Source organism: Chiloscyllium plagiosum, unplaced genomic scaffold (assembly GCF_037043375.1).
Source record: "Chiloscyllium plagiosum isolate Xiang-an unplaced genomic scaffold, Cpla_swu_hap1 HiC_scaffold_14, whole genome shotgun sequence".
Classification (NCBI taxonomy): Eukaryota; Metazoa; Chordata; class Chondrichthyes; order Orectolobiformes; family Hemiscylliidae; genus Chiloscyllium; species Chiloscyllium plagiosum.
The window spans coordinates 8922994-8949306 of record NW_028270152.1 but is presented as its reverse complement, the minus strand read 5'-3'; the positions used below and the strand labels follow the sequence as shown (position 1 = coordinate 8949306).

At 43.5% G+C, this 26313-nt stretch overlaps 1 protein-coding gene across 5 annotated transcripts in view; it reads right to left on the bottom strand.

Annotated features, from left to right (window-relative positions):
* Positions 1-26313, bottom strand: part of LOC122558814 (MICOS complex subunit mic25-a-like) — a 541522-nt gene that overhangs the window by 255673 nt on the left and 259536 nt on the right. For all 5 annotated transcript variants that reach the window (XM_087994069.1, XM_087994071.1, XM_087994070.1 and 2 more), the window contains exon 6: positions 7736-7806. In XM_087994069.1, coding sequence (XP_087850195.1) covers positions 7736-7806 — 71 coding nt within the window. The remainder of the gene's footprint in view (positions 1-7735; positions 7807-26313) is intronic.

The window sequence follows — 26313 nt, the reverse complement described above, 5'->3', positions numbered from 1 at the left end:
TTCCCTTACATCGTTGAAAGAGGTGTGGAAACAGCAGAGTTTGGGATAGTGAAAAACATTTAAAAGCATATACTTTTTTCCATTATCCAACTCCTTGAAAAGCTGTGTTTTCCAACTAGTCACAGCGTCTATCTAGCACAGATAGATACAGCTCTGTCAAAATTCCCAATTCCAAAAATGCTCTTCCATTTGTAGAAGTATCCTAAACCAGACAATTTATATTGAATATTGTGTAGGAGCATGCAATAGTTTGAAGCCCACTAGGAACTTGACTGAGACATCATAAACTTGTTTCACAACTTACAGCTGGCTCTATCTAATACATAGATGTTGCATTAACATACTTTGAGCACATAATCCTGGCTAACTGATCAAGTGAAAATACTGAGGGGCTACTGCAATAGTAAAGATGCCATCCTTCAGATCAGACATTTAACCCTGGCTCCTCATCTGCCCTCAAGAAAATGAAAACATCCAACACCAGTGCTCCTTGTTGTTCTGGGCAATATTTATTCTTCAATCAATATCACTGTAAAACAGATTATTTGCTCATTGTTTCATTGCTGTTTGGGGGAGCTTGCTATTTGTCAACTGGCTCCACATTTCTACATTCAACAACGACTGAATTTCAAAAAATACAGCATTGGATGTAAATGTTTTAAGACATCCTGAGATCATGATAGATGTTATATAAACACAAATTTTTTGTTCTTTTGAAACATGTTTCTTATGGTCATAAAATCGCAAGTAATTTAGAAACATAGTGTTTATAAAAGTATTTCATGTTTCCTGTCCTCCAGTCAATGTCAAAGCAAACCTGTCAGCACTGTTTAAATTTAAAACATTCATTAGGCCTTGTGTGAAAAAGGCAATTAAACAGAAGAATAATGAATAAAATTGCTCAGTTATTTTTGAATTTCTATTCTTGGTAAAAAAATTATAACTGAAACATCAAGTTGTCTCTTCAGTGATGCTAGCAGATATTTTGCACACTTGCACCATTACATTGCCTTTACTGTTTACTGTCCATTTGCACCATTGTTGTGTTTACCTTAAACTGTGCATTCACACCATTGCTCTGCCTTTACGTTTTTTTCTTTAAGCCATCACTCTGCCTTTATGCTGTACATTCGTATCATTACTTTGCCTTTATGCTGTGCATTCGTACCATCACTCTGCTTTTAAACTGAGCATTCATATCATTAGGAGAAAGTGGAGATCAGAGCTGAAAATGTGTTGCTGGAAAAGCGCAGCAGGTCAGGCAGCATCCAAGGAGCAGGAGAATCGACGTTTCGGGCAGATTCCTGAAGAAGGGCTCATGCCCGAAACGTCGATTCTCCTGCTCCTTGGATGCTGCCTGACCTGCTGCGCTTTTCCAGCAACACATTTTCAGCTCATTCATATCATTACCCTGCCTTTACTTTATGCTGTGCATTCATGTCATTACACCGTTTTTATTTTATGTTCTGCATTCAAGCCATTACGCTGCCTTTACTTTAAGCTGTGCAATTGTACCATTATTCTAACTTTACATGGTTGTTGCTCACAAGACAGGGTGTTATATTTCCACTGAATAAAGCAATATTGGCTGCAAAGAACAAAAGATTGTATAACATTATGGCTAGTACAGAATTACACTGGTTATGTTGGAATACAGTGTTCAATTCTAGATATCATATTTTAAGAAAAATTGTAATGTATTTGAGAGGCTACAGAGAAAATGTAATCAAATAATGGCAAGGATGAAGGAATTGAGACATTGGGTCAGAGTCATAGAGATGCACAGCACGGAAACAGACCCTTCGGTCCAACCCGTCCATGCCGATCAAATATCTCAACCTAATCTAGCCACACTTGCCAGCACCCGGCCCATATCCCTCCAAACCCTTCCTATTCATATACACATCCAGATGCCTTTTAAATGTTGCAATTGTACCTGCCTACACCACTTCCTCAGGCAGCTCATTCCATACATGTACCACCCTCTGCGTGAAAAAGTTGCCCCTTAGGTCTCTTTTATATCTTTCCCCTCTCACCCTAAACCTATGCCTCTAGTTCTGGACTCCCCCACCCCAGGGAAAAGACCTTGTCTATTTACCCTCTCCATGCCCCTCATGATTTTATAAACCTCTATAAGGTCACCCCTCAGCCTCCAATGCTCCAGGGAAAATTGCCCCAGCCTATTCAACCTCTCCCTATAGCTCAAATCCTCTCATCCTGGCAATATCCTTCTAAATCTTTCCTGAACCCTTTCAAGTTTCATAACACCCTTCCAATAGGAAGGAGACCAGAATTGCACACAATACTCCAAAAGTGGCCCAACCAACGTCTTGTACAGCCGTAACATGACTTCTCAACTCCTGTACTCAATACCCTGACCAATAAAGGAAAGCATACCAAACGCCTTCTTCACTACCCTAGCTACCTGCGACTCCACTTTCAAGGAGCTATGAACCTGTATTCCAAGGTTTCTTTGTTCAGCAACACTCCACAGGACCTTACCATTAAATGTATAAATCCTGCAAAGATATGCTTTCCCAAAATGCAACACCTCGCATTTATCTAAATTTAACTCCATCTGCCACTCCTCAGCCCATTGGCCTATCTGATCAAGACCCTGTTGTAATCTGAGGTAACCTTCTTCGTATCCACTAAACCTCCAATTTTGGTGTCATCTCAAACTTACTAACTATACCTCCTATGTTCACATCCAAATCAATTACATAAATGACGAAAAGTATTGGATCCAGCACTGATCATTATGGCATTCCAGGAGAAACTGAAGAATCTAATCCTGTCCTGCTTAAAGCAGAAAAGACAGAGCATTTAAAATTATTAATTGTTTTGTTAGAATAAATGAAGGGTATTGTTTCCAGGGAAAGAATTGGTAACCAGAAAATATATACTTCATTTAACAGTGACTTCCAGCTGAATGAATACTTAGAGTCTTAGAGTCATAGATTTGATGGAAACGTATTTTGAAGCTGTAGGGACAGAGCAGGAGCATAATACCTTTTGGATAATTCCATTAAAAAACTATCAGAGGTCTGATGGGCCAGATTCTATGTGTATTATTCTGTAGTTCACCAAATTATAATAAAAACAAAATACTGAGGATGCTGGAAATCTGAAATAAAAAACAGGAAATGCTGGAGAAACAAAGCAAATCTGGCATTGTTTGTGGAGAGAGAAACAGAGTTAATGATTCGAGCCCCAATATGGCTCTCCTTCAAGACTGAAAACGGCTGAAAAATGGTGTATTTCATACAGTTGTCAGGGGAGCAGAAGAAGCAAGAGGATTTGTTCCACTCACTCCTCCTCCTCCTCTGTTAACAGCAAAGAAACCATTACTTTCCGGTCCTTTTCAGTGCTGAAGAAAAGATACATCAGACTGAAATATGAACTCTGTTTCTCTCTCCCTAGATGCTGCCAGACCTGCTGAGCTTCTCCAATGCTCTGTGTCTGTTTCAAAGTTCTAAGTCATTTTTCCACAGTGGAAGTCCTGACTGACATTAATTCCCAATCTCTAAAAAACAATCTACAAACTTTCACAATTGTGCAAGCAGAGTAAACCTTTTCTTTCTAAATTCCGGCCCCATTCTCTTCCTCCCAACACAACAGAAATATAGTCACATCACCACCTCTGGAAAATGTTTGAAGAAAATAGGGAGAGGAGAGGACTAGAACACAAAGCAGGAATTAGTGGATGGAAATGGAAGCAGGAAAGATCGCAGTGTACAGCCTTCTGAAAGGCAGAAAATGGTATTTGTAACGTGGAGAGCTCACCAGAAGTGGAACAAGGAAAATGACTGGGTACTTTAACTAAACTGAACAAAAAGGGAATAGTGAACAAGAGCTGAAAGTTAAACATCAGGCACCCTGACTCTGATCTAAAGAGGCAGTTTAGCTAGCAGACAAATTAGAGAAGGGTAATTGAAGAGACAGGACTTCAAACCTGAGGAACAGCAGTAGCCTACCTCACCTATAATTGGCCATCCTGTGAGATTTATTGAATAAAATTCTTTCCACTGAAATTGGATCTGTGGAGGTTATATAAAAAGCTTTTTTTTTGTTTTATCAGGATTTGACAAATATAAATGCTTTAAAATCCCATCTGCTTCACATATGCTCCATTTATGGACCACAACACAAGAATAAAGTTTTATTGAACACAGGCATGCACACAAGAAAGGAAAGTACAAAGGTGGCCCTGCCTTCACAGCATCTATTTAAAATTAAACTAACCCAATGCTGTTTAAAAAAAATAGTTTAAAGTGTTTTGGTCTGATTCACATGGTTGAATACCATCGTATTAATACCCAGCTGCTATAGGCAGCTGACTAACATAATTGTTTGAACATTTCATTTCAAGCTAGAATTTTAAGTTGTTACAGCATTTAACCAATCTATTTGCCCTAATTACTGTGTGCTGGGCTTTATGCTCCACACAACCCTCTTTATCTAACCCCTTCAAAATGTTCTTCTATTCTTTTCTCCCCTTGACATTTAACATCACTACTGAGTGTCCCACCATCAATACCCTAGTGGTTACCATTGATCTGAAATTGAATTTACTGCCATAAAAACACTAGAGCCATACAACCTGGTCAGAGTTTGGGAGTCCTGCAGCAAATAACCAACCTCCTGATTCCCTGAAGCCTATCCACCACCTACAATGCTACAGTATGCAGTGAAAGTGAGCTTCTTCAGTGTTTTTGGAGCTGCGCTCTCATCCAAGCAATGGGGAGCATCTCGTCACAGTACTGACTTGTGCCTTGCAGATGGTGGACAGGGTTTGGGAGTCACGAGGTGAGTTACTTGCTGAAGGATTCCCAGCCACTGACTTATATTGGGACCATCGCTGTTTGTCTTTATTTTTCTCATTTTCGGTTTGGAACTATGAGCTGAAGTTGAGAGTTGAATTTTGGACTTTGAGCAGCAGTTTACCTTAAAAAAAGGGAAAGAACAACTATACAAATTTGTTGATTGGTACTAGCCTGGAAAGGTAGTTGCAGGTTAATTATTGTTCTATGCAAGCTGCAGACATTTTGGCACCTGAGATGTATTATGCACAAAAAGTGGCAGCTGACTGCATGTTAAAAAGGGTCACTCAATGGGACAGAGTGCTACCCAGTCAAACAAAGGGAATGTTGAAAAAACAGAAAGAGAGACAAAAGACTAAAACAGCTTGGACTAGATTTTGGACAGGAGGCAATGTATCTGCTGAATGGAGTTTTGGTGACCCTCTCATTATCAACTAGTTATCAAATTGTTGGAAGCTCTGGGAAAAGAACCCCAGTCTGGAAGACACGAGTAAAAGTCTCCAGCAGCCCATGGAAGTTGTTTGCACTGGTCAATTCAGAATTCAAGTAATATATACAGCACCACATGTTGATGATCCACTCATTATCCAAGGATTGCATGAAGGTTTAACAACTGGCGTTCAAAACTCCTTAACTGAACAGGTCAGATACAACTCTTTTACTTCCTTTCAATTTATTCTTTAACTTTGTATGTTTGAGCAGGAGTTACGATCAAAGAAGATTGGGTTTAAATCATGGCCATTAATTAGATTATCTTATTGTTTAATTCAGTTCTGCTAAGGTTGCAGTGTTAGTAATAAATTATTCATTTTTGTTTAAGCTTTAAAATTGGAGTCTGATATCGGTTGTTCATAAAGTCTGGTTAGAAACAATTGGGCAATTTTAAGGGTCACCAAGTATTTTAATTTCACTGTGTTATAATACCCAATGTTAGCGAATCTGATTTGGCTTGGCTTGCTATCCTTCTGTCAGAATGCCTGCTTTTGTAGTGGAATCAAGGGTTATGGAGATAAGGCAGGAAGAGGATACTGATTAGGAATGATCAGCTATGATCATATTGAATGGCGGTGCAGGCTCGAAGGGCAGAATGGCCTACTCCTGCACCTATTGTCTATTGTCTATTGTAGCTACAGCATTTAAATGGCTAGTCCAGTTAAATTCCTAGTAATGGTACCACCACAATATTGCAACACTTGGAACAAAATCACTATTCCTTCACTACAGCTGGGTCGAAAATCTGAAATTCCTTTCCTAACAACACAGTGGATGCCCATACATTAGTCTGACATTGGCTAGTCACCATTTGGTCAAGGACACTTAGAGATGACTAACAAATACTGGTCTCGCCAGTAGTGCTTAAATCCAACAGGAAAATTTTTAGAATGTCAGTCATCTTAAGCATTCCAGGTGTCACGTTTCACATTCTAGTCAGTCTCTGGGTAAGGATTTTTCCCAAATACTTTGAGTTCAACGATCAAATTGCTCCCCCTTTCTTTGTATGGACCAGAATATTTGCTGTATTTACCCTCTGGAACTTTGCTGCTTTTTGTATGTGCATTCAAGCAACGAGTGCTTCCACATCTTTGGTGCATCACTTCCAAATACCAAGCATCCTTCTTCATCCAATGTCCTGACATGTTGCCTTTCTAACAGGGATTAATGAACAACGAATTGAACAATGGTACATTTATGTTCCTCTCCTAGCGCAAAGACACTCCCTGCTTTTGCAAAAATCTACTCCTGATCCAGCTTCAATCAGATTTTAATACTGACTTCGAGAACAGTGTCAGACATTCCCAGTTTGTATGACTCCAAATCAAATTGTGGTATGCTTTTCTCCACTAAATCACTGGACATGGTCAAAATCAAACTTTTTAGCTAACATACCCAGATGGTATTATTGTAGTTCAGAGCTTGGACTAATGATCAGATGATATGAAGTTAAAAATCACACGATACCAGGTAATGGTCCAACAGGTTTATTTGAAATCACAAGCTTTTGGAGCACTGCCCCTTCGTCAAGCAAAAGCTTGTACTTTCAAATAAACCTGTTGGACCATAACTTGCTGTCATGTGATTTTTAATTTTTGCCTACCCCAGTTCAACACTGAACTGGGGTTTGGGCGGCACGTTGGCAGAGTGGTTAGCACTGCTGCCTCACAGCGCCAGAGACCCGGGTTCAATTCCCGCCTCAGGCAACTGACAGTGTGGAGTTTGCACTTTCTCCCCGTGTCTGCGTGGATTTCCTCCGGGTGCTCCGGTTTCCTCCCACAGTCCAAAGATGTGCAGGTCAGGTGAATTGGCCATGCTAAATTGCCCGTAGTGTTAGGTAAGGGGTAGATGTAGGGGTATGGGTGGGTTGCGCTTCGGCGGGGTGGTGTGGACTTGTTGGGCCGAAGGGCCTGTTTCCACACTGTAAGTAATCTAAACACCAGGACCTCCACATTACAGATAATTTGAGTTTAAGTACCATTATGGCTGTTTGAGAATTTTAATTCAGGTTTTAAAAAACGGAAACACAAAAACCTGATACAGTTAAATTTTACCTTGAAGCTGTGAAGTTGATTTTAGGAGGTGAAACCTGCCATCCTTACTCATTGAGGATCTAAATGCAGCTATAGACCCAGACCATAATGTTTGACTCCTAAACGCATTCCAGAGTGAACTGCAGGACACTAAGGTGTGTGAAATTGCAGCAGTTTATGAAGATGTCATGCACCCTAAAGATTAATTAAAAAACAGTCAAGTCATACCAAGTAATCCCAGCATCTGATTGCAGCTGTGTGGCATATTCCATGCGCAGTCAGCTGCCCACTAGCTAGTCCCTAACAAAATCAGCAATCCCAGATACTCTTCCACTAATTCAGTACAATATTTGGGTTGTTCAAACAGTCCATTTTCAGGGCACTTACTTGACACGAACTTCTGCTATTGCTGCAGCTTCATTGAATTGTGCTGACGCAAGTTGGTAGTAGTCAACATGCTGCAAGAAAGTTAATGCACTAGTTATTCTTTGGTTTATTGTATCATCAGGCAACACTGCATCATGTTTCACTGGAAATACAGTCAAATCAATATTTAACTGACACATTCTTCAACAGACATAGGCTGTGAAAGATATTAACAAACAAGGCTCACAAAGATATAAATTGAGTCATAGAAAAGCCTAGACTTTTAATATCAAATGGCACACTAGCAGAAAACTTTGAGCCATCATAAAACATGAATTAATAAATGAATAATGGGATTTTAAACTTAAGATTCAAGAAGCACTTTTCCTAACATTTTAACTGTGAAAGTGTGTGAAATATACAATATTGTATCCAACTTCTCAACCTCTCTTCTAGCCTGAGGTCTGGCAGCCCTCAGGTTGAATCATCACCAATCATCTCTTTCTCTAATGAGAGAGCAGCCCTATGCTCTGTTAAGACTATGGGAACTCACACACACATTGAATCTAACTAATAGTGAGGAAAGATTATGAAAAGTTGGGACTTTTTATCTTGAATGTAGACTTTTGAACAGCTTTTTGCTGTTCTGAGGTTGTTCCTATTCAATGCTCTTTCCCTCCCTTTGCTCCACTGAAGGCAATGAGCGGTGATTGTTCAGAGTGTGCTAGTGGCCAAGACTAAGTGAAAGAACAGGTTGAAACTTTATTGCTGGAACAGCAAAGCAGGTAAGGCAGCATCCAGGGAACAGGAGATTCGACGTTTCGGGCACAGGCCCTTCTTCAGGAATGAGCAGAGAGTGTTCAGCAGGAGAAGATAAAAGGTAGGGAGGAGGGACTTGGAGGAGGGGAGTTGGAAATGTGATAGGTGGAAAGAGGTCAAGGTGAGGGTGATAGGTCGGAATAGGATGGAGGCGGAGAGGTCAAGAAGAAGACTGCAGGTCAGGAAGGCGGTGCCGGGCTGGAGGGATCCGGCTGAGACAAGGTGGGGGGAGGGGGGATGAAGAAACTGGTGAAGTCCAAGTTCATCCCCTGCGGTTGGAGGGTTCCCAGTCGGAAGATAAGACGCTCCTCCTCCGACCGTCGGGTTGTTGTGGTTTGGCGGTGGATGAGTCCAATGACCTGCATATCCTCGGTGGAGTGGGAGGGGGAGTTGAAATGCTGTGCCACAGGTTGGTTGGGTTGGTTCGTCCGGGTGGCCCAGAGGTGCTCTCTGAATCGCTCCGCAAGTAGGCGGCCTGTCTCCCCAATATAGAGGAGGCCACACCGGCTGCAGCGGATGCAGTAGATGATGTGGGTGGAGGTGCAGGTGAATCTGTGGCGGATATGGAAGTTTCCCTTGGGGCCTTGGAGAGAAGTGAGGGGGGAGGTGTGGGCGCAAGTGTTGCACCTCCTGCGGTTGCAAGGGAAGGTGCCGGGAGTGGAGGTTGGGTCGGTGGGGGGTGTGGATCTGACAAGGGAGTCGCGGAGGGAGTGGTCTCTACGGAAAGCTGATAGGGGAGGGGAGGGAAATATATCCTTGGTGCTGGGGTCTGTTTGGAGGTGGCGGAAGTGACGGCGGATGATGCGCTGTACATGGAGATTGGTGGGGTGGTAGGTGAGGACCAGTGGGGTTCTGTCCTGGTGGCGGTTGGAGGGGCGGGGCTCAAGGGCGGAGGAGCGGGAAGTGGAGGAGATGCGGTGGAGGGCACCGTCGACCACGTCGGGGGGGAAATTGCGGTCCTTGAAGAAGGAGGCCATCTGTGTTGTACGTATTTTGAACTGGTCCTCCTGGGAGCAGATGCGGCGGAGACGAAGGAATTGGGAGAATGGGATGGCGTTTTTACAGGGGGCAGGATGGGAGGAGGTGTAGTCCAGGTAGCTGTGGGAGTCAGTTGGTTTGTAGTACATTGGGCCAAACTGCCTCTTTCTGAGCTATATTGTTCTACAATTTAAGTGGAAATGTCTATTTTAATCCAGTGAACTACTACAGCAGGGAATGGGGCACAGACACAAATCATTAAAGGCATATTCAGGTCTGACATCAGAAAGCATTTCCTCACAAGTGATCAGTGCCCAGAATGGCATGGATCAGGTAACAGAAACAAGAGTTGTGGAATGAACAAAAATCCTTCAAAGAGTGGTGGGCAGGAGGGATACTTTTCAATGGCAAAATGAGACAAAGAATCCAAATGCACCTTCTCTGTAGTCCTTCTGAAGTTTACTCCAGTGAGCAACTCCTGCACAAAAATAGAAATAACTGGAAATGCTCAGTAGGTCTGGCAGCAATCAGAGTTAAGATTTCAGGTTCATTGACCTTTCCTCAGTTCTGAGGACAGAATCCTCCACAGATGCTACCAGAAAAGAAATAGTGGTCTTTGTGAGGTGGCAGCTGCTACCTGCTGGGCATTTAATTTTAAGTAGAATTACATTCCAGACACAGGATTTGAAATCAGCTTTTCTCAGGGAAACACTTCAGGAGAATACCTGTAAACCTTCTGTTCAAACACAATACTCTTTGAAAGCACGTTCTGTCGGTTAATTTAAAACCCTCACACTCTGGACAAAGGAACTTGCAGCTAAAAATAACAGGGTAATCGGGCTTTTTTTTTCCCAACATTGTGATAATCAACACCACCACTGGTTCCTTTTTTAAAAGCTGATTATCGGACCATCGATAAATCATAACCTGATCCTTAGTGAATAGTACAGAACTCTCAAGCTTCTGAGAAGCTTCCTTTGTCAGATGATGAAGTGGCCATCGTTGAATCTGGGATAAGCACTTCATCACCCAAGGAAAGAATCCTCCAAGGGTTCCAAAACCTGGCGTACACTTTTTAAAAAATGAAAATAAGGCATAAGCTTTAACATTACTTGAGGTTACTTCGGTAACGCTATTTAAACTGCAGAAATGCATTGTTTATTTAGAAACTGCTAATACTGGTTTGAGTGGTATTGCTTTCACAATGTGATCTTAGCACAGATAAATGTCAAGGCTGATCAAGATACTGCACACTGCAAAAGTCATGCTGTCATAAGTTTAATCATCACAGTGAAAGCAATTTTTTTTAATTGAAAGGTCGTGCTGTTTAAAGTGTGGGGCAAATAGAGAAGGAGGTCTGCACAGAATAGCCCCTAACAGTGATGGAAAATAGAGTTTGATTATTCCAATAAGTCCATCATCACAGATGTAATGGCAATCACATAATGTTAACTGTTACAAACGATGGAGTTACTCAACCTCCAAAACAAACAACATTATTACATCAGATCTCTCCCCAGTAACCTGGGTCATCCTCCAGCCCTACACTCTGGCTGGATTATGAACTGTCGATCACTGAATGCTGTCTTGTATTTGCTTCATTGTTCCTGTTTTTGGAAACTCTACATTCCTCTGAATCTGGTGTCCTTCATCTCCCCACTTATTACTGCTTACCTTCAGCTGCGCCTTGTGCCATAATCTCTGGAAATCCACTCTAATGGGTTCCTTCACCTCTCTTTATCTGAAGTCCTGAGGAAGGATCGCTGGACCCGTAATATTAACTCTGGTATCTCTCCATAGATGCTGCCAGATCTGCTAAGCTTTTCCAGCAATTTCTGTTTTTGTTTCTGATTTTAGCATCCATAGTTCTTTCCGTTTTTATTTGGTTTTCCTTCTCCTTATCCAAGGACACTGAAGTCAATGGGACAGCCCCAATTGCTTCTACGTCCATAGTTCTCTTCCCTTCCTGCAATCCACAAGGTTTTAACATCAAACGTGATGTCCCCTAAACTGTTTACCTATCTCGCCTTCCCTTCTACACTTTTAAATCCTGGTGGCACTCGGCACTTTGAATTTCAGCCCTTAACTTGGTCTTGTCTAAATTGACATCCATTTCAGACATAAAAGTACACAGTTCCCTTTTTGAGTTACAATTTCCCTTCTGCTGTTGTATTTACATTTTATTGCAGTAACTTAGCAACATGCGATCTTACTTCTAAATCGAGACTGGTAGTTGATTTTGAAAATATAAATGAAAACGAAAAGTTCAAAGAGGCCAGTGGGAAAATAATAATGCAATTTTCCAAAAGTAAATTGGTGCCAGTAGATTCTCACAGAGTTTCTCATCTGTAGAAATATAATGTGATATTAAGCATTTAAAGAACTGCTGTGAAAGAAAAGGGGGAAAAAATAATGGTGTGTTCATTAGCTCTTCTTCCCCTTGAACATCCATGGAAACCAACATTTAAAGGTGTCACAATAATCAAGATGAGAAAGGTTATGCTTCTCATTAAGATTGTTCTTGTATTACCCAAAACCTCTCAGAAGAGCATGCAACTATTTTTAATGATGATAATTTCATTTATATAACTCCTTATTAATTCAATGTGTTTTAGCAGAGCAGCACATTCGGAACCACCGAGTCCTTGGAACAGCAAAGATGAAGAGTTCATTTGGTTTTGCTAAGAATTGAAAGCAGAATATTAGTCAGGATACTGGGTGCATACATTGCTCTTCTTCAAATAACATTGATCAATCTTAAAATTGTGTGGAAACCAACAGGCATAAAGACAGGTTTAGCATCAGGTCTGAAGGACAGCATCTCCAAAATGCAATTCCTTCAGAATGGCACTGGTCTAGCCAGGCAATCAAATGTATACTGGATGTCCAATCCCGCTATATCTCCATTCCCCACCAGGAAAGAATGATAGTCCTTGGCTTCTTCCTCGACCAGAGGCCTGAACAATCCACCAACACTCTCCTCTGCTCGGCTGAACTTGTTCTCTCACTGAACAATTTCTCCTTTAATTCATTTCACTTCTGCCAAGTCAAAGGAGTGGCTATGGACATCCGCATGGGTTCCACTTATTCCTGCCTGTTTATGGGATATGTGGAATAATCCTTGTTCCAGTCCTACACTGGCCACCTCCCACAACTGTTTTATCAGTACATCAACAACTGTTTGGGTGCCAATTCATGCTCCCACCTGGACCTTGAAAATTGTGTTAACTTTGCCTCCAATTTCTACCCCTCTGTAACTTTCACATTGTCTATTTCCGGCATTTCCCTTCCTTTCCTTGACCTCCCCGTCTCAATTCTGGGGAATAAACTATGCACCATCATCCAATACAAAGCCACTGACTCCCATAACTACCTTCACTACAGCTCTTCCCACACCATGTCCTGCAAGGATTCCATCCCACTCTTGCAGTTCTTCGCCTTAGATCTGTTTGGATAGAGGTAAAAACAATGACTGCAGATGTTGGAAACCAGATTCTGGATCAGTGGTGCTGGAAGAGCACAGCAATTCAGACAGCATCCGACGAGCAGCAAAATTGACGTTTCGGGCAAAAGCCCTTCATCAGGAATAAAGGCAGAGAGCCTGAAGCGTGGAGAGATAAGCTAGGGGAGGGTGGGTGTGGGGAGAAAGTAGCATAGAGTACAATAGGTGAGTGGGGGAGGAGATGAAGGTGATAGGTCAGGGAGGAGAGGGTGGAGTGGATAGGTGTAAAAGGAGCTAGGCAGGTTGGACAAGTCCGGACAGGTCAAGGGGACAGTGCGGGCTGGAAGTTTGAAACTAGGATGAGGTGGGGGAAGGGGAAATGAGGAAGCTGTTGAAGTCCACACTGATGCCCTGGGGTTGAAGTGTTCCGAGGAGGAAGATGAGGCGTTCTTCCTCCAGGCGTCTGGTCGTGAGGGAGCGGCGGTGGAGGAGGCCCAGGACCTCCATGTCCTCGGCAGAGTGGGAGGGGGAGTTGAAATATTGGGCCACGGGGCGGTGTGGTTGATTGGTGCAGGTGTCCCGGAGATGTTCCCTAAAGCGCTCTGCTAGGAGGCGCCCAGTCTCCCCAATGTGGAGGGGACTGCATCGGGAGCAACGGATACAATAAATGATATTAGTGGATGTGCAGGTAAAACTTTGATGGATGTGGAAGGCTCCTTTAGGGCCTTGGATGGAGGTGAGGGAGGAGGTGTGGGCACAGGTTTTACAGGTCCTGCGGTGGCAGGGGAAAGTGCCAGGATGGGAGGGTGGGTCGTAGAGGGGGCGTAGACCTGACCAGGTAGTCACGGAGGGAACGGTCTTTGCGGAAGGCGGAAAGGGGTGGGGAGGGAAATATATCCCTGGTGGTGGGGTCTTTTTGGAGGTGGCGGAAATGTCGGCGGATGATTTGGTTTATGCGGAGGTTTGTAGGGTGGATGGTGAGCACCAGGGGCGTTCTGTCCTTGTTACGGTTGGAGGGGTGGGGTCTGAGGGCGGAGGTGCGGGATGTGGACGAGATGCGTTGGAGGGCATCTTTAACCATATGGGAAGGGAAATTGAGGTCTCTACAGAAGGAGGCCATCTGGTGTGTTCTATGGTGGAACTGGTCCTCCTGGGAGCAGATACGGCGGAAGCAGAGGAATTGGGAATACGGGATGGCATTTTTGCAAGAGATAGGGTGGGAAGAGGTGTAATCCAGGTAGCTGAGGGAGTCGGTGGGTTTGTAAAAAATGTCAGTGTCAAGGCGGTCATCACTAATGGAGATGGAGAGGGCCAGGAAGGGGAGGGAGGTGTCAGAGATGGTCCAGGTAAATTTAAGGTCAGGGTGGAATGTGCTGGTGAAGTTGATGAATTGCTCAACCTCCTCGCGGGAGCATGAGGTGGCGCCAATGCAGTCATCAATGTAGCGGAGGAAGAGGTGGGGAGTGGTGCCGGTGTAATAACGGAAGATCAACTGCTCTACGTAACCAACAAAGAGACAGGCATAGCTGGGGCCCATACGTGTGCCCATGGCTACCCCTTTGGTCTGGAGGAAGTGGGAGGATTCAAAGGAGAAATTGTTAAGGGTGAGGACCAGTTCGGCCAAACGAATGAGAGTGTCGGTGGAAGGGTACTGTTGGGGACGTCTGGAGAGGACAAAACGGAGGGCTTGGAGGCCCTAGTCATGTGGATGGAGGTGTAGAGGGATTGGATATCCATGGTGAATGTCAGGTCCACGCCCCCCTATGACCCACCCTCCCATCCTGGCACTTTCCCCTGCCACCGCAGGAACTGTAAAACCTGTGCCCACACCTCCTCCCTCACCTCCATCCAAGGCCCTAAAGGAGCCTTCACATCCATCAAAGTTTTACCTGTACATCCACTAATATCATTTATTGTATCCGTTGCACCCGATGCGGTCTCCTCTACATTGGGGAGACTGGGCGCCTCCTAGCAGAGCGCTTTAGGGAACATCTCCGAGACACCCGCACCAATTAACCAAACCGCCCCGTGGCCCAACATTTCAACTCCCCCTCCCACTCTGCCGAGGACATGGAGGTCCTGGGCCTCCTTCACCGCCACTCCCTCACCACCAGACGCCTGGAGGAAGAACGCCTCATCTTCCTCCTCGGAACACTTCAACCCCAGGGCATCAATGTGGACTTCCTCATTTCCCCTTCCCCCACCTCAGCCTAGTTTCAAACTTCCAGCCCGCACTGTCCCCTTGACCTGTCCGGACTTGTCCGACCTGCCTAGCTCCTTTTCCACCTATCCACTCCACCCTCTCCTCCCTGACCTATCACCTTCATCTCCTCCCCCACTCACCTATTGTACTCTATGCTACTTTCTCCCCACCCCCACCCTCCTCTAGCTTATCTCTCCACGCTTCAGGCTCACTGCCTTTATTCCTGATGAAGGGCTTTTGCCCGAAACGTCGATTTTGCTGCTCGTCGAATGCTGACTGAATTGCTGTGCTCTTCCAGCACCACTGATCCAGATATCTGTTTGGATGAATATCACCTTTGAAAACAGCACTGCTGACATAGCTTGCTTCTTCCATAAGCATGGATTCCCGCTCACTGTGGTTGACAGGACCCTCAACTGCTCCTGCCCTTGCCCCTTCCCATAACTCATGACAGTGTGATCAGGTCCACCTTGTTCTACCTTTTCACCCTACCAGCCTCCATTCAAAGGATCGTTCTCCATCATCTCAGACCAACTCTACATTAGACAGACCAAATGCAGACTAGGTGACAGTTTTGCAGAACACCTCCAGTCTGTGCGCAACCATAACCCCGACTTTCCCACAGTCAGTCACATTAACACAGCCTTTTGCTAGCAAGCTGTAATGATCCAGTCAATCATAGCGCAAACTGGATGAGCAACATCTCATCGTCAAACTAGGCATTTTACAACCTTATGGGCTCAATATTGAGTTCAACACCTTCAAAGTGTGAACCCATTCCTTTCTTTTCTTTTAGCTTTGCTCATTACATTCTCTGTCACCCTCTCTCCCCTTCCCCTACCTCAGTGCAAGTGTCTGTTCTCTCCAGTTTGGCAATTAGATTCTTCCCTCCTCACATTCCGATCACTTAATCTAAAATATCAACATTCTTTTTCCCCAGTACTCCAACTTCTCTCCCTACTCAACTATTACATAAATGCTGCCCCCTCCACACTTCACTTTAGTTCTGATGAAGAATCATCGAAACGTTAGCTTGCTTTCTCTCCATGGATGCTGGCTGACCTGTTGTGATCTCCTGAATTTTTTGTTTCTGTTATTAAAGTGTATACTGATTGAGTTCTGATGAAGTGTCACGAGACTCGAAATATCAGCTGTGCTTTCTTTTTACAGATGTGGCCAGGCCTGCTGAGTTTTATCCGCAATTTCTCTTTTGTTTCAGATCTCTAGCAGCCACAGTTCTTAGTTTTATTTCACTCAATGGAGCTAAAGGTGATGCAGTGTGGGTGGGCAATAATCTGGAAAATGGAGCATAATGTGGGAATTGCAAAACTGGCAGGAAGAATAGAAAAGAAATGATGAAAGTTGCAGGACTCTGAAATCATCATAGAGTCCCTATAGTGTGAAAGCAGGCCATTTGGCATGTCGAGTCCTGACCAACCCTTTGAAGAGCATCCCACCCAAACCCACTGTATCCCAGTAGCCATAGCGTCATAGAGTCATAGAGATGTACAGCACGGAAACAGATCTTTCGGTCCAACTCACCTATGCCGATCAGCTATCCTAAATTAATCTAGTCCCATTTGCCAGCACTTGGGCTGTATCCCTCCAAACCTTTCCTATTCATATAGCCATGCAGATGCCTTTTGAATGTTGCAATTGTGCCAGCCTCCACCACCACCTCTGGTAGCTCATTCCATACATGCACTACCCCTTGTGTGAAAAAGTTGCTCCTTAGGTCCCTTCAAAATCTTTCCCCTCTCACCCTTAACCTATGCCCTCTAGTTCTGGGCTCCCCCAACCCAGGGAAAAGACCTTGTCTACTTACCCTATCCATGCCCCTCATGATTTTATAAACCTCTATAAGGTCACCCCTCAGCTTCTGACGCTCCAGGGTAAACAGCTCCAGCCTGTTCAACCTCTCCCTTTAGCTCAAATCCTCCAACCCTGGCAACATCCTTGTAAATCTTTTCTGAACACTTCATTCAAGTTGCCCTTTACTCTTCTAAACCTAAGTGTTTACATCTCTCCAATCTTTACTCAGAAGAGGTGAAATGAGATCAATACGGCCCTGCGTTTCCTATGGCAAATAGAGTCATGGAGTCACAGAGATGAACAGCATGGAAACAGACCCTTCTGTCCAACCCATCCATGCCGACCAGATATCTCAACCCAATCTAGTCCCACCTGCCAGCACCCGGCCCATATCCCTCCAAACCCCTCCTATTCACATACCCATCCATATGCCTCTTAAATGTTGCAATTGTACCAGCCTCCACCACTTCCTCTGGCAGCTCATTCCATACACGTACCACCCTCTGCGTGAAAAGGTTGCCCCTTAGGTCTCTTTTATATCTTTCCCCTCTCACCCTAAACCTATGCCCTCTAGTTCTTGACTCCCCGACCCCAGGGAAAACACTTTGCCTATTTACCCTATCCATGCCCCTCATAATTTTGTAAACCTCAGCCTTCAACGCTCCAAGGAAAATAACCCTAGTCTATTCAACCTTTCCCTATAGCTCAAATCCTCCAACCCTGGCAACATCCTTGCAAAATCTTTTCTGAACCCTTTCAAGTTTCACAACATCTTTCCAATAGGAAGGAGACCAGAATTGCACGCAATATTCCAACAGTGGCCTAACCGATGTCCTGTGCAGCCGCAACATGATCTCCCAACTCCTGTACTCAATATTCTGACCAATAAAGGAAAGCATACCAAACGCCTTCTTCACTATCCTATCTACCTGCGACTCCACTTTTAAGGAGCTATGAACCTATACTCCAAAGTCTCTTTGTTCAGCAACACTCCCTTGGACCTTACCATTAAGTGTATAAGGCCTGCTAAGATATGCTTTCCCAAAATGCAGCACCTTGCATTTATCTGAATTAAACTCCATCTGCCACTTCTCAGCCCATTGCCCATCTGGTCCAGATCCTGTTGTAATCTGAGGTAAACCTCTTCGCTGTCCACTAAACCTCCAATTTTGGTGTCATCTGCAAACTTACTAACTGTGCCTCTTATGCTCGCATCCAAATCATTTATGTAAATGACAGAAAGTAGAGGACCCAGCACCAATCCTTGTGGCACTCCACTGGTCACAGGCCTCCAGTCTAAAAAACAAACCTCCACTACCACCCTCTGTCTTCTACCTTTGTGCCAGTTCTGTATCCAAATGGCTAGTTCTCCCTGTATTCCGTGAGATCTAACCTTGCTAATCAGTCTCCCATGGGAAACCTTGTCAAATGCCTTGCTTAAGTCCATATAGATCACATCTACCGCTCTGCCCTCATCAATCTTCTTTGTTGCTTCTTCAAAAAATTCAATCAAGTTTGTGTGACATGATTTCTCACGCACAAAGCCATGTTGACTATCCCAAATCAGTCTTTACCTTTCCAAATACATGTACATCCTGTCCTTCAGGATTCCCTCCAACAACTTCCCCACCACCGAAGTCAGGCTCACTGGTCTGTAGTTCCCTGGCTTGTCCTTACCAACCTTCTTAAACAGTGGCACCACGTTAGCCAACCTCCAGTCTTCCGGCACCGCACCTCTGACTATCGATCGTACAAATATCTCAGCAAGAGGCTCAGCAATCACTTCTCTAGCTTCCCACAGAGTTCTAGGGTACACCTGATCAGGTCCTGGGGATTTATTCACCTTTATGTGTTCCAAGACATCCAGCACTTCCTCCTCTGTAATCTGGACATTTTGCAAGGTGTCACCATCTACTTCCCTACAGTCTATATCGTCCATATCCTTTTCCACAGTAAATACTGATGCAAAATACTCATTTAGTATCTCCCCCATTTTCTTTGGCTCCACACAAAGGCCGCCTTGCTGATCTTTGAGGAGCCCTATTCTCTCCCTCATCACCTTTTTGTCCTTAAGGTACTTGTGAGAACCCTTTGGATTCTCCTTATTTCACATAGCCTGCACACAATTTAGATTAGATTAGATTCCCTACAGTGTGGAAACAGGCCCTTTGGCCCAACAAGTCCACACCGACCCTCCGAAGAGTAACCCACCCAGACTCATTTCCCTACATTTACCCCTGACTAATGCACCTAACACTATGGGCAAATTAGCTTGGCCAATTCACCTGACCTGCACATCTTTTAGATTGTGTGAGGAAACCAGAGCACCCACATAGTTACAGGGAAAATGTGCAAACTCCACACAGACAGTTGCCCAAGGCTGGAAGCGAACTCGAGTCCCTGGCGCTGTGAGCCACTGTGCCACCTTCAGAAATACAGAGGAATCTGAATGTCTTAATTCTTCAATCACAAGATAATAATATACAGGTACAGCAAGTAATTAGGAAATCTAATTGAATGTTATTGCTTACTTATGGAGGGCATCGATAAGATGATGTATGGGATATTACGTACCACACTGATCTCATTTCAGTAAGGATGTAAATATGTTGAAAACAGCTCAGAGAAGGTTCAGTAGACTATTACTTAGAATGTGCAGGTTGTCTTATGAGGAAAGATTGAAGAGGCTAGGCTTGTAAACACTGAAGTAAAGGGCAACTTGATTGAAACATGTAACATTCTGAGGAATCTTAACAGGGTAGATTGGAGAGGATGTTTCTTCCTGTAGGACATCCAAGAATTAAGGATCACTCTTTCAAAGGGGTCATCCAATTAAGATAGAGATGAGGAGAATTACTTTTCACAAGAAATGGCAAGGCTTTGGACCTCTCTTCAAAAAACAGTGGAGACAAAGTCTTTGAAGCTCTAAGGCAGAGACAGATTAATTCTTGATAAGCAAGGGGGTGAAAGGTTAGCATGGGTAGACAGGAATGTGCAGCAATCTAATCAGATCTTATTGAAAAGCAGTATAGGTTGAAGCAACCAAGTGACTGACTCCTATGCTAACTTAAATGCTCATTTGTACAATATTCTAATGAGATACAAACATTTATTATCCATTCAGTAAAAATAAAATCCTCCTACTATAATCATTTGAAATTTAATTTTCACAAATTGAATTGATATCCTCTGATCCTACTGGCTTGACGTTTTAGTAATATTCTGGTTTTAACTTATCTAGAGTATTTAATATTTCATATATAATTTCTGCCTATTAACTACTTTCTCAGCAGAGCTTCAAGTTCTGTAATCTTTTCTTGTAGCTCAGGCCCTTTACATCAAATCATTCTTCTTGTCTTTCATTATATCCTTTCCAAAGATGGTACTTTTTTTTAACGTTATGACAAGAACTGAATAAGTATATCATAAAGGCCAAGGATAGCACTGGAGGCTTGTAATCCATTGTTCAGGCTGCATAATCATCCTGTTGTGTGGGCAATAAAACAGGGGGATCTTACTGGATGGCACAGTGGTTAGCACAGCTGCCTTACAGTGCCAGGGACCTGGAGTCAATTGCACCCTCAGGCAACTGTCTGTGTGGAATCTGCACATTCTCTTAGTGTCTGTGTGGGTGTCCTCCTATAATCGAAAGACATGCTGTTTAGGTGGATTGACCATGGGAAACAGAAATGGGTAGTCTGAATGGGATGCTCTTCTAAGGACCGGTGTGGACCTGATGGGCCAAATAGCCCGCTTCCTAACTGTAGGGATTTTCTAATAAAAAACTTAGCACTTCTAGATGGTTTTCAAAACAAACTTGCAAATTGCTGGTGGGCAAGTTGTTGGAGGGAATCCTGAGAGACAGGATTTACATGAAAGGCAAGGACTGATTGTGGACAGTCAGCGTGTCTTTGTGCGTAGGAAATCATGTCAAACACTTGAGTTTTTTGAAGAAATAACAAAGAGGATTGATGACAGCAGAGTGGTAGACGTGATCTCTAGGGACTTCAGTAAGGCGTTTGACAAAATTCCTCATGGGAGACTGGTTAGCAAGGCTAGGTCTCATGGGATACTGGGAGAACTATCCATTTGGATACAGAACTGGCTCAAAGGTAGAAGACAGAGGGTGATGGTAGAGGGTTTCTTTTTAGACTGGAGGCCTGTGAACAATGGTGTGCTGCAAAGATCGGTGCTGGATCCACTACTTTTCGTCATTTATATAAATGATTTGGATGTGGATTTGCTCACTGAGCTTGAAGGTTCATTTCCAAACATTTCATCACTGTACTGGGTAACATCTTCAGTGGGCTTCAGGTGAAGCACTGCTGAAACTTCCTGCTTTCTATTTATATGTTTGGGTTTTCTTTGGGTTGGTGATGTCATTTCCTGTGGTGATGTTATTTCCTGTGGTGAAGTCACTTCCTGTTCCTTTTCTCAGGGGGTGGTAGATGGGGTCTAACTTGATGTGTTTGTTGATAAGGTTCTGGTTGGAATGCCATGCTTCTAGGAATTCTCGTGCGTGTATTTGTTTGGTTTGTCCTAGGATGGATGCGTTGTCTCAGTCGAAGTGGTGTCCTTCCTCATCCGTATGTAAGGATACTAGTGAGAGGGGGTCATGTCTTTTTGTGGCTAGTTGGTGTTCATGTATCCTGGTGGCTAGTTTTCTGCCTGTTTGTCCAATGTAGTGTTTGTTACAACAAGCAAAACTAATGTCATTTACAAAAATACCATGCAAAGTCAGACCATTTATGCAAATTACAAAGGAACCAGAAATGATATGAGGTTTGAAAATCAAATTTCAAAATAATGTTAATTAAATGATTGAAAGTAAAAAATTTGAAAGAATACCAGGGTAAAAGCAAGGGGATGGACACATTAGACAATAGCACAATGGGCCAAGTGGCTTTCTTTTAGGCATGAATCTACGATCTAAATCCTTCATGAAACCATTAACTGCGTTTCTCAATATAAAATTGCTCTAGCTTTAGTGTTGTCTGTAAACTTGAGGAACTAAGAAACAGATACAAGAGCCTGGTTATTTATGCAGATTAGGACCAAACAATGTCTAAATATATCTTCCCATAGAAACTCCAACATTACCTAACTTCCAAATGATATCTTGGTGTATACAGTGTATGTATATCACACCGCTGGTGAGTAAACCAAGAAAGGCTACAGTTTTCTTCAATGTTTAAATATAGGGGTGTGATTTATAACTCTAGTCGCTTCCTGGCTTTATACATTGTTCAGAGTGGCACAGTGCTTTACAGATCAGAAGGGGTCAGGTTTCATTCATGGCCTGTATTAAGTCTGATGATCGTTAGCCAGCACAGCAGAGGAATCACGACAGCAGGTTACAGCACCCTTGGGCAACAAATGGATAAAAAGAATAAACCAGAGTTCCAATCCTTGATCGAATGAATGATCTGTGCACGGGAGAGGTGAGAACTATGTTCAGCTGTGAAGCTCCAGATGATCAAGTAACACATGCAACACATTCATGACTCAAACTTGTGAAGAATGGCTAACTGAATGAGGCAATGTGTCTTTTGGTGCAACTGCAAATAGTAATCCAATATGACCCAGCACTTTCAGAAGGACCATAGATTTGAGAAACAGTCCAAGTCAAGTCAGAAAATGTAGCTCTAATTTATTTTCAATTGTTCATTTCAACCATAAGTACTTAGCTTTTACTGAAGTTGCAATGATGCCAATCAAGTGCCAAATTTATTAATTTGTTTCCCCTGCGTTTCTTCCTGCTTTTCACTGTCTATACTCCCCAGCTGGAAGAGTCTTGATGTTCGAGCAGTTTTTTTTAAAATATGATGGCCTGTAATCTCACTGCCAAAATGGAGGTGTGATGCAAGTTGTTAGCAGGTGCCAAATGTTCTTTCTCTCTACCTTTCCCTCCCCCTGGACCAAAACTGGAGGATTGCAGTGAAGTGCTCCACCTAGTGTTAACTTTATTTTAAAATAAAGGAACTGGTCATAGTCACTGGATCCTTCAATCTCAGTGAGAACACAAAGCAGGATTGGACACATGGCACACAATCCACCCAGTTCTCCCTTGCACTGATGCTACTCCAGTCAAAGGAATGTGGCTGGTTACACCAACATTGCAGACAGTTGGGGAAATTTGTTATGTTTTTGTGTGCAGACTGGTGCAAGAGTTAATTACACAGATTCCTTTCATGATTTTGGAATTGAATAGAGACAATTATTAAAACACAACAAGGAGAAGTCAATCTATCCAGTTTGTCAGAAATTGGGTTGGAAAAATCAAAATTTTCCCAAATTTTAAATGAGAACAAAGTGTATTAGGAAGAATGAAAAAGCAGAGTATTACATAAACAAGAGACAACTGTGGAAATCAATGGTGCAGAGTGACTTAGGAAGTCTAGTGCATGAGATACAAAAGGTTCGCATACAGGAACAGCACATAGTTAAGAAGGCTAATTTGATGCAACCTTTGATTACAATAGAACTCGAACATAAAAATGACGTTGGGTTTCAGTTATACAGAGTATTGGTGTGACCACATCACAAATACCATATGCAGTCTGGTCTCCTTATTCAAGGGAGGATGTGAATGTGCTGGGGGTGACATGGTGGCTACCTCACATCGCCAGAGACCCAGGTTCAATTCCAACCTCGGATGACTGTGTGGAGTTTGCACATTCTCCCCATGTCTGTATGGGTTTCCCTCGGGTGCTCTAGTTTCCTGCCATAGTCCAAAGATGTGCAGATTATGTGAATTGGCTATGCTAAATTGCTCATACTGGGCATTCCTGATGAAGGGCTTTTGCCCGAAACGTCGACTTTCCTGGTCCTCAGATGCTGCCTGACCTGCCGTGCTTTTCCAGCACCACTCTGATGTCTAAATTGCTCATACTGTCCATTTATGTGCAGGCTAGGTGTGGGTTAGCCATGGGAAATGCAGAGTTACAGAGATGGGGTGGATCTGGCTGGGACGGTCTTTGGAGGGTGAGTGTGGACTCAATGAGCTGAATGGTTCGCTTTCACACTGCAGGGATTGTATGGTTTATTGTTGTCACATGTACTGAGATACAGTGAAAAAGTGTTACTTTGTATGCTATACAGGCAGATTACACCATACAAAGCACAGCAGGGTAGCAGAACGGAGTGCAGAATTCAGTGTTAGAGAAAGTGCAGAGTTCATAGAATCTCTACAGTGTGGAAACAGAGCATTTGGCCCAACTGAGCCAACATGAGATCAACATTAACATTTGAGAGGTCTGCTCAAAAGTCTGATAACAGTGAATAAGAAGCTGTTGTTGAATTTGTTTGCAAGAGCATTCAAACTTTTCTATCTCCTGCCCCATGGAAGAGGGTGTACAGAGTATAACTGAGGTGGGAGGGATCGTTAATTATGTTGGTTGCCTTCCTGAGGCAGCAGGAAGTATAGGCTGGTTTGCGCAATAGACTGGCTGTGTTCACAACTTTCTAAAATTTCTTGCAGTCTTGGGAATAGCAGTTGCCATATCACACTGAAAAGCATTCAGATAGAATGCTTTTGATGGTGCAACTATAAAAATAGGTAACAGTCTTTAAGGACGTGCCAAATTTCTCAGCCTCCTGAGAAGTGCTGTCACACTTTCTTGACCGTCGTGTCAATGTGGGTGGATGAGGACAGATTGTTAGTGATCATCACTGCCAGGAACTTGACATTCTCAACCATCTCCACCTCATCACCATTGATACAGACAGGAGCAGGCCCTCCACTTGGCTTCCTTAAGTCAATGGCCAGCTCCTTTGTTTTGCTGACACTGATGGAGAGATTGTTGACTTTACACCAGCGCTCAATCTCTTTCCTGTATTCTATCTGGGCATTGTTTGAGATCTGACCCACACTGATGGTGTCATCAGCAAACTTGTAAATGGAGTTGGGCTTGAAATTGGTCACATCATCATAACTGCATAAGGAATATAGTAGGGGGCTGAGTATGCAGCCTTGTGGGGCACCCGTGTTGAGGATTATTGTGGAGGAGGTGTTGTTGTCTATTCTTACTGATTGCGCTCAATGGGTCAGGAGGTCAAGGATCAAGTTACAAAAGGGGTCCCAAGATTCAGGTCTTGTAGTTTAGAACTGAGTTTATTTGGAATTATGGTGTTGAGTGTGAAGCTGTAGTCAATAAGTAGGAGCCTGACGTAAGTATTCTTGACACAAAAACAAAAATTGCTGGAAAAGCTCAGTAGGTCTAGCAGCGTGTGGAGAGAAATTAGAGTTAAAATTTCAGGTCCAGTGACCCTTGCTCAGAACTGATGCTAGCTACCTAGACCTGCTGAGATTTTCCAGCAATTTCTGTTTTTGTTTCTGATTTACAGCATCGGCAGTTCTTTCAATTTTTAGTAGGTATCCTTGTTATCTAGATGTTCCAGGGATGAGTACAGGGCCAGAAAGGTGGCATCCGCTGGTGCACCAGTGGGTGAACTGCAAAGGATCAAGACAATTTGGTAGGCTGGAGTTGATGTGAGCCAAGTGACAAATGACATCTGTAAACATAAGTGGCATGCTTACTTAGGTTGGCCATTGAGTTCTTGAATACGGACCAGTCCACCAACTCTAAGCAGCCCTTCCTTTGCCTCAGACCAACACTGCACCCTATACTGCGACCTCACACTTCAATTTCTGTTTGCAAGACAGGAGAAGAGCACAGCATTGTGATCTAATTTTCCAAAATGCAAACGTGGGATGAAACAGTAGTCCTCTTTGATGGTTGTATAGCAATGGTCAAGGATGCTCGGACCTCTGCTGGGACAGGAGACAATTTGATAGCATTTTCATAGCTCATTCTTGAAGTTGGCCAGGTTGAAGTCGGTGACTACACTGAACAAGACCCTGGGGTATTCAAGCTCAAGCCTGCAGGATTGTATATTTTGTCAATTGCACTTTTCACATCTGCATGGGGTAGGATGCAGACCGCTGTCAAGATAGAAGAGATGAACTTGCACAATAGGCATAGGGACAGCTCTTTATTATAAGATATTCCAGGTCTGGGGAGCAGTAACTTACCAGGGCTGCCACCTCTGAGCACCAGGAAGTGTTGGTTAGGAGGCAGAGCCCCACCACCCCTGGCCTTGCCTAAGGATGCCAAGTGGTCCATTCGGTGAACTGAGAAACCCTCAAGTTGTAAGGCACGGTCAGGTGTGGAGGTTTACTAGATTGGTACCTGGAATGAGCAGATTGCTTGATGAGAAAAGGGTTTAGAAAAGACTGACAAGTGACATAATTCAAGTATATAACATCCTGAACGTTTGTGATAAGGTGGATGAGGAAAGGCATTTTCCTCTCATGGGGGATCTGGGGGGCACTGTTTTCCAAAT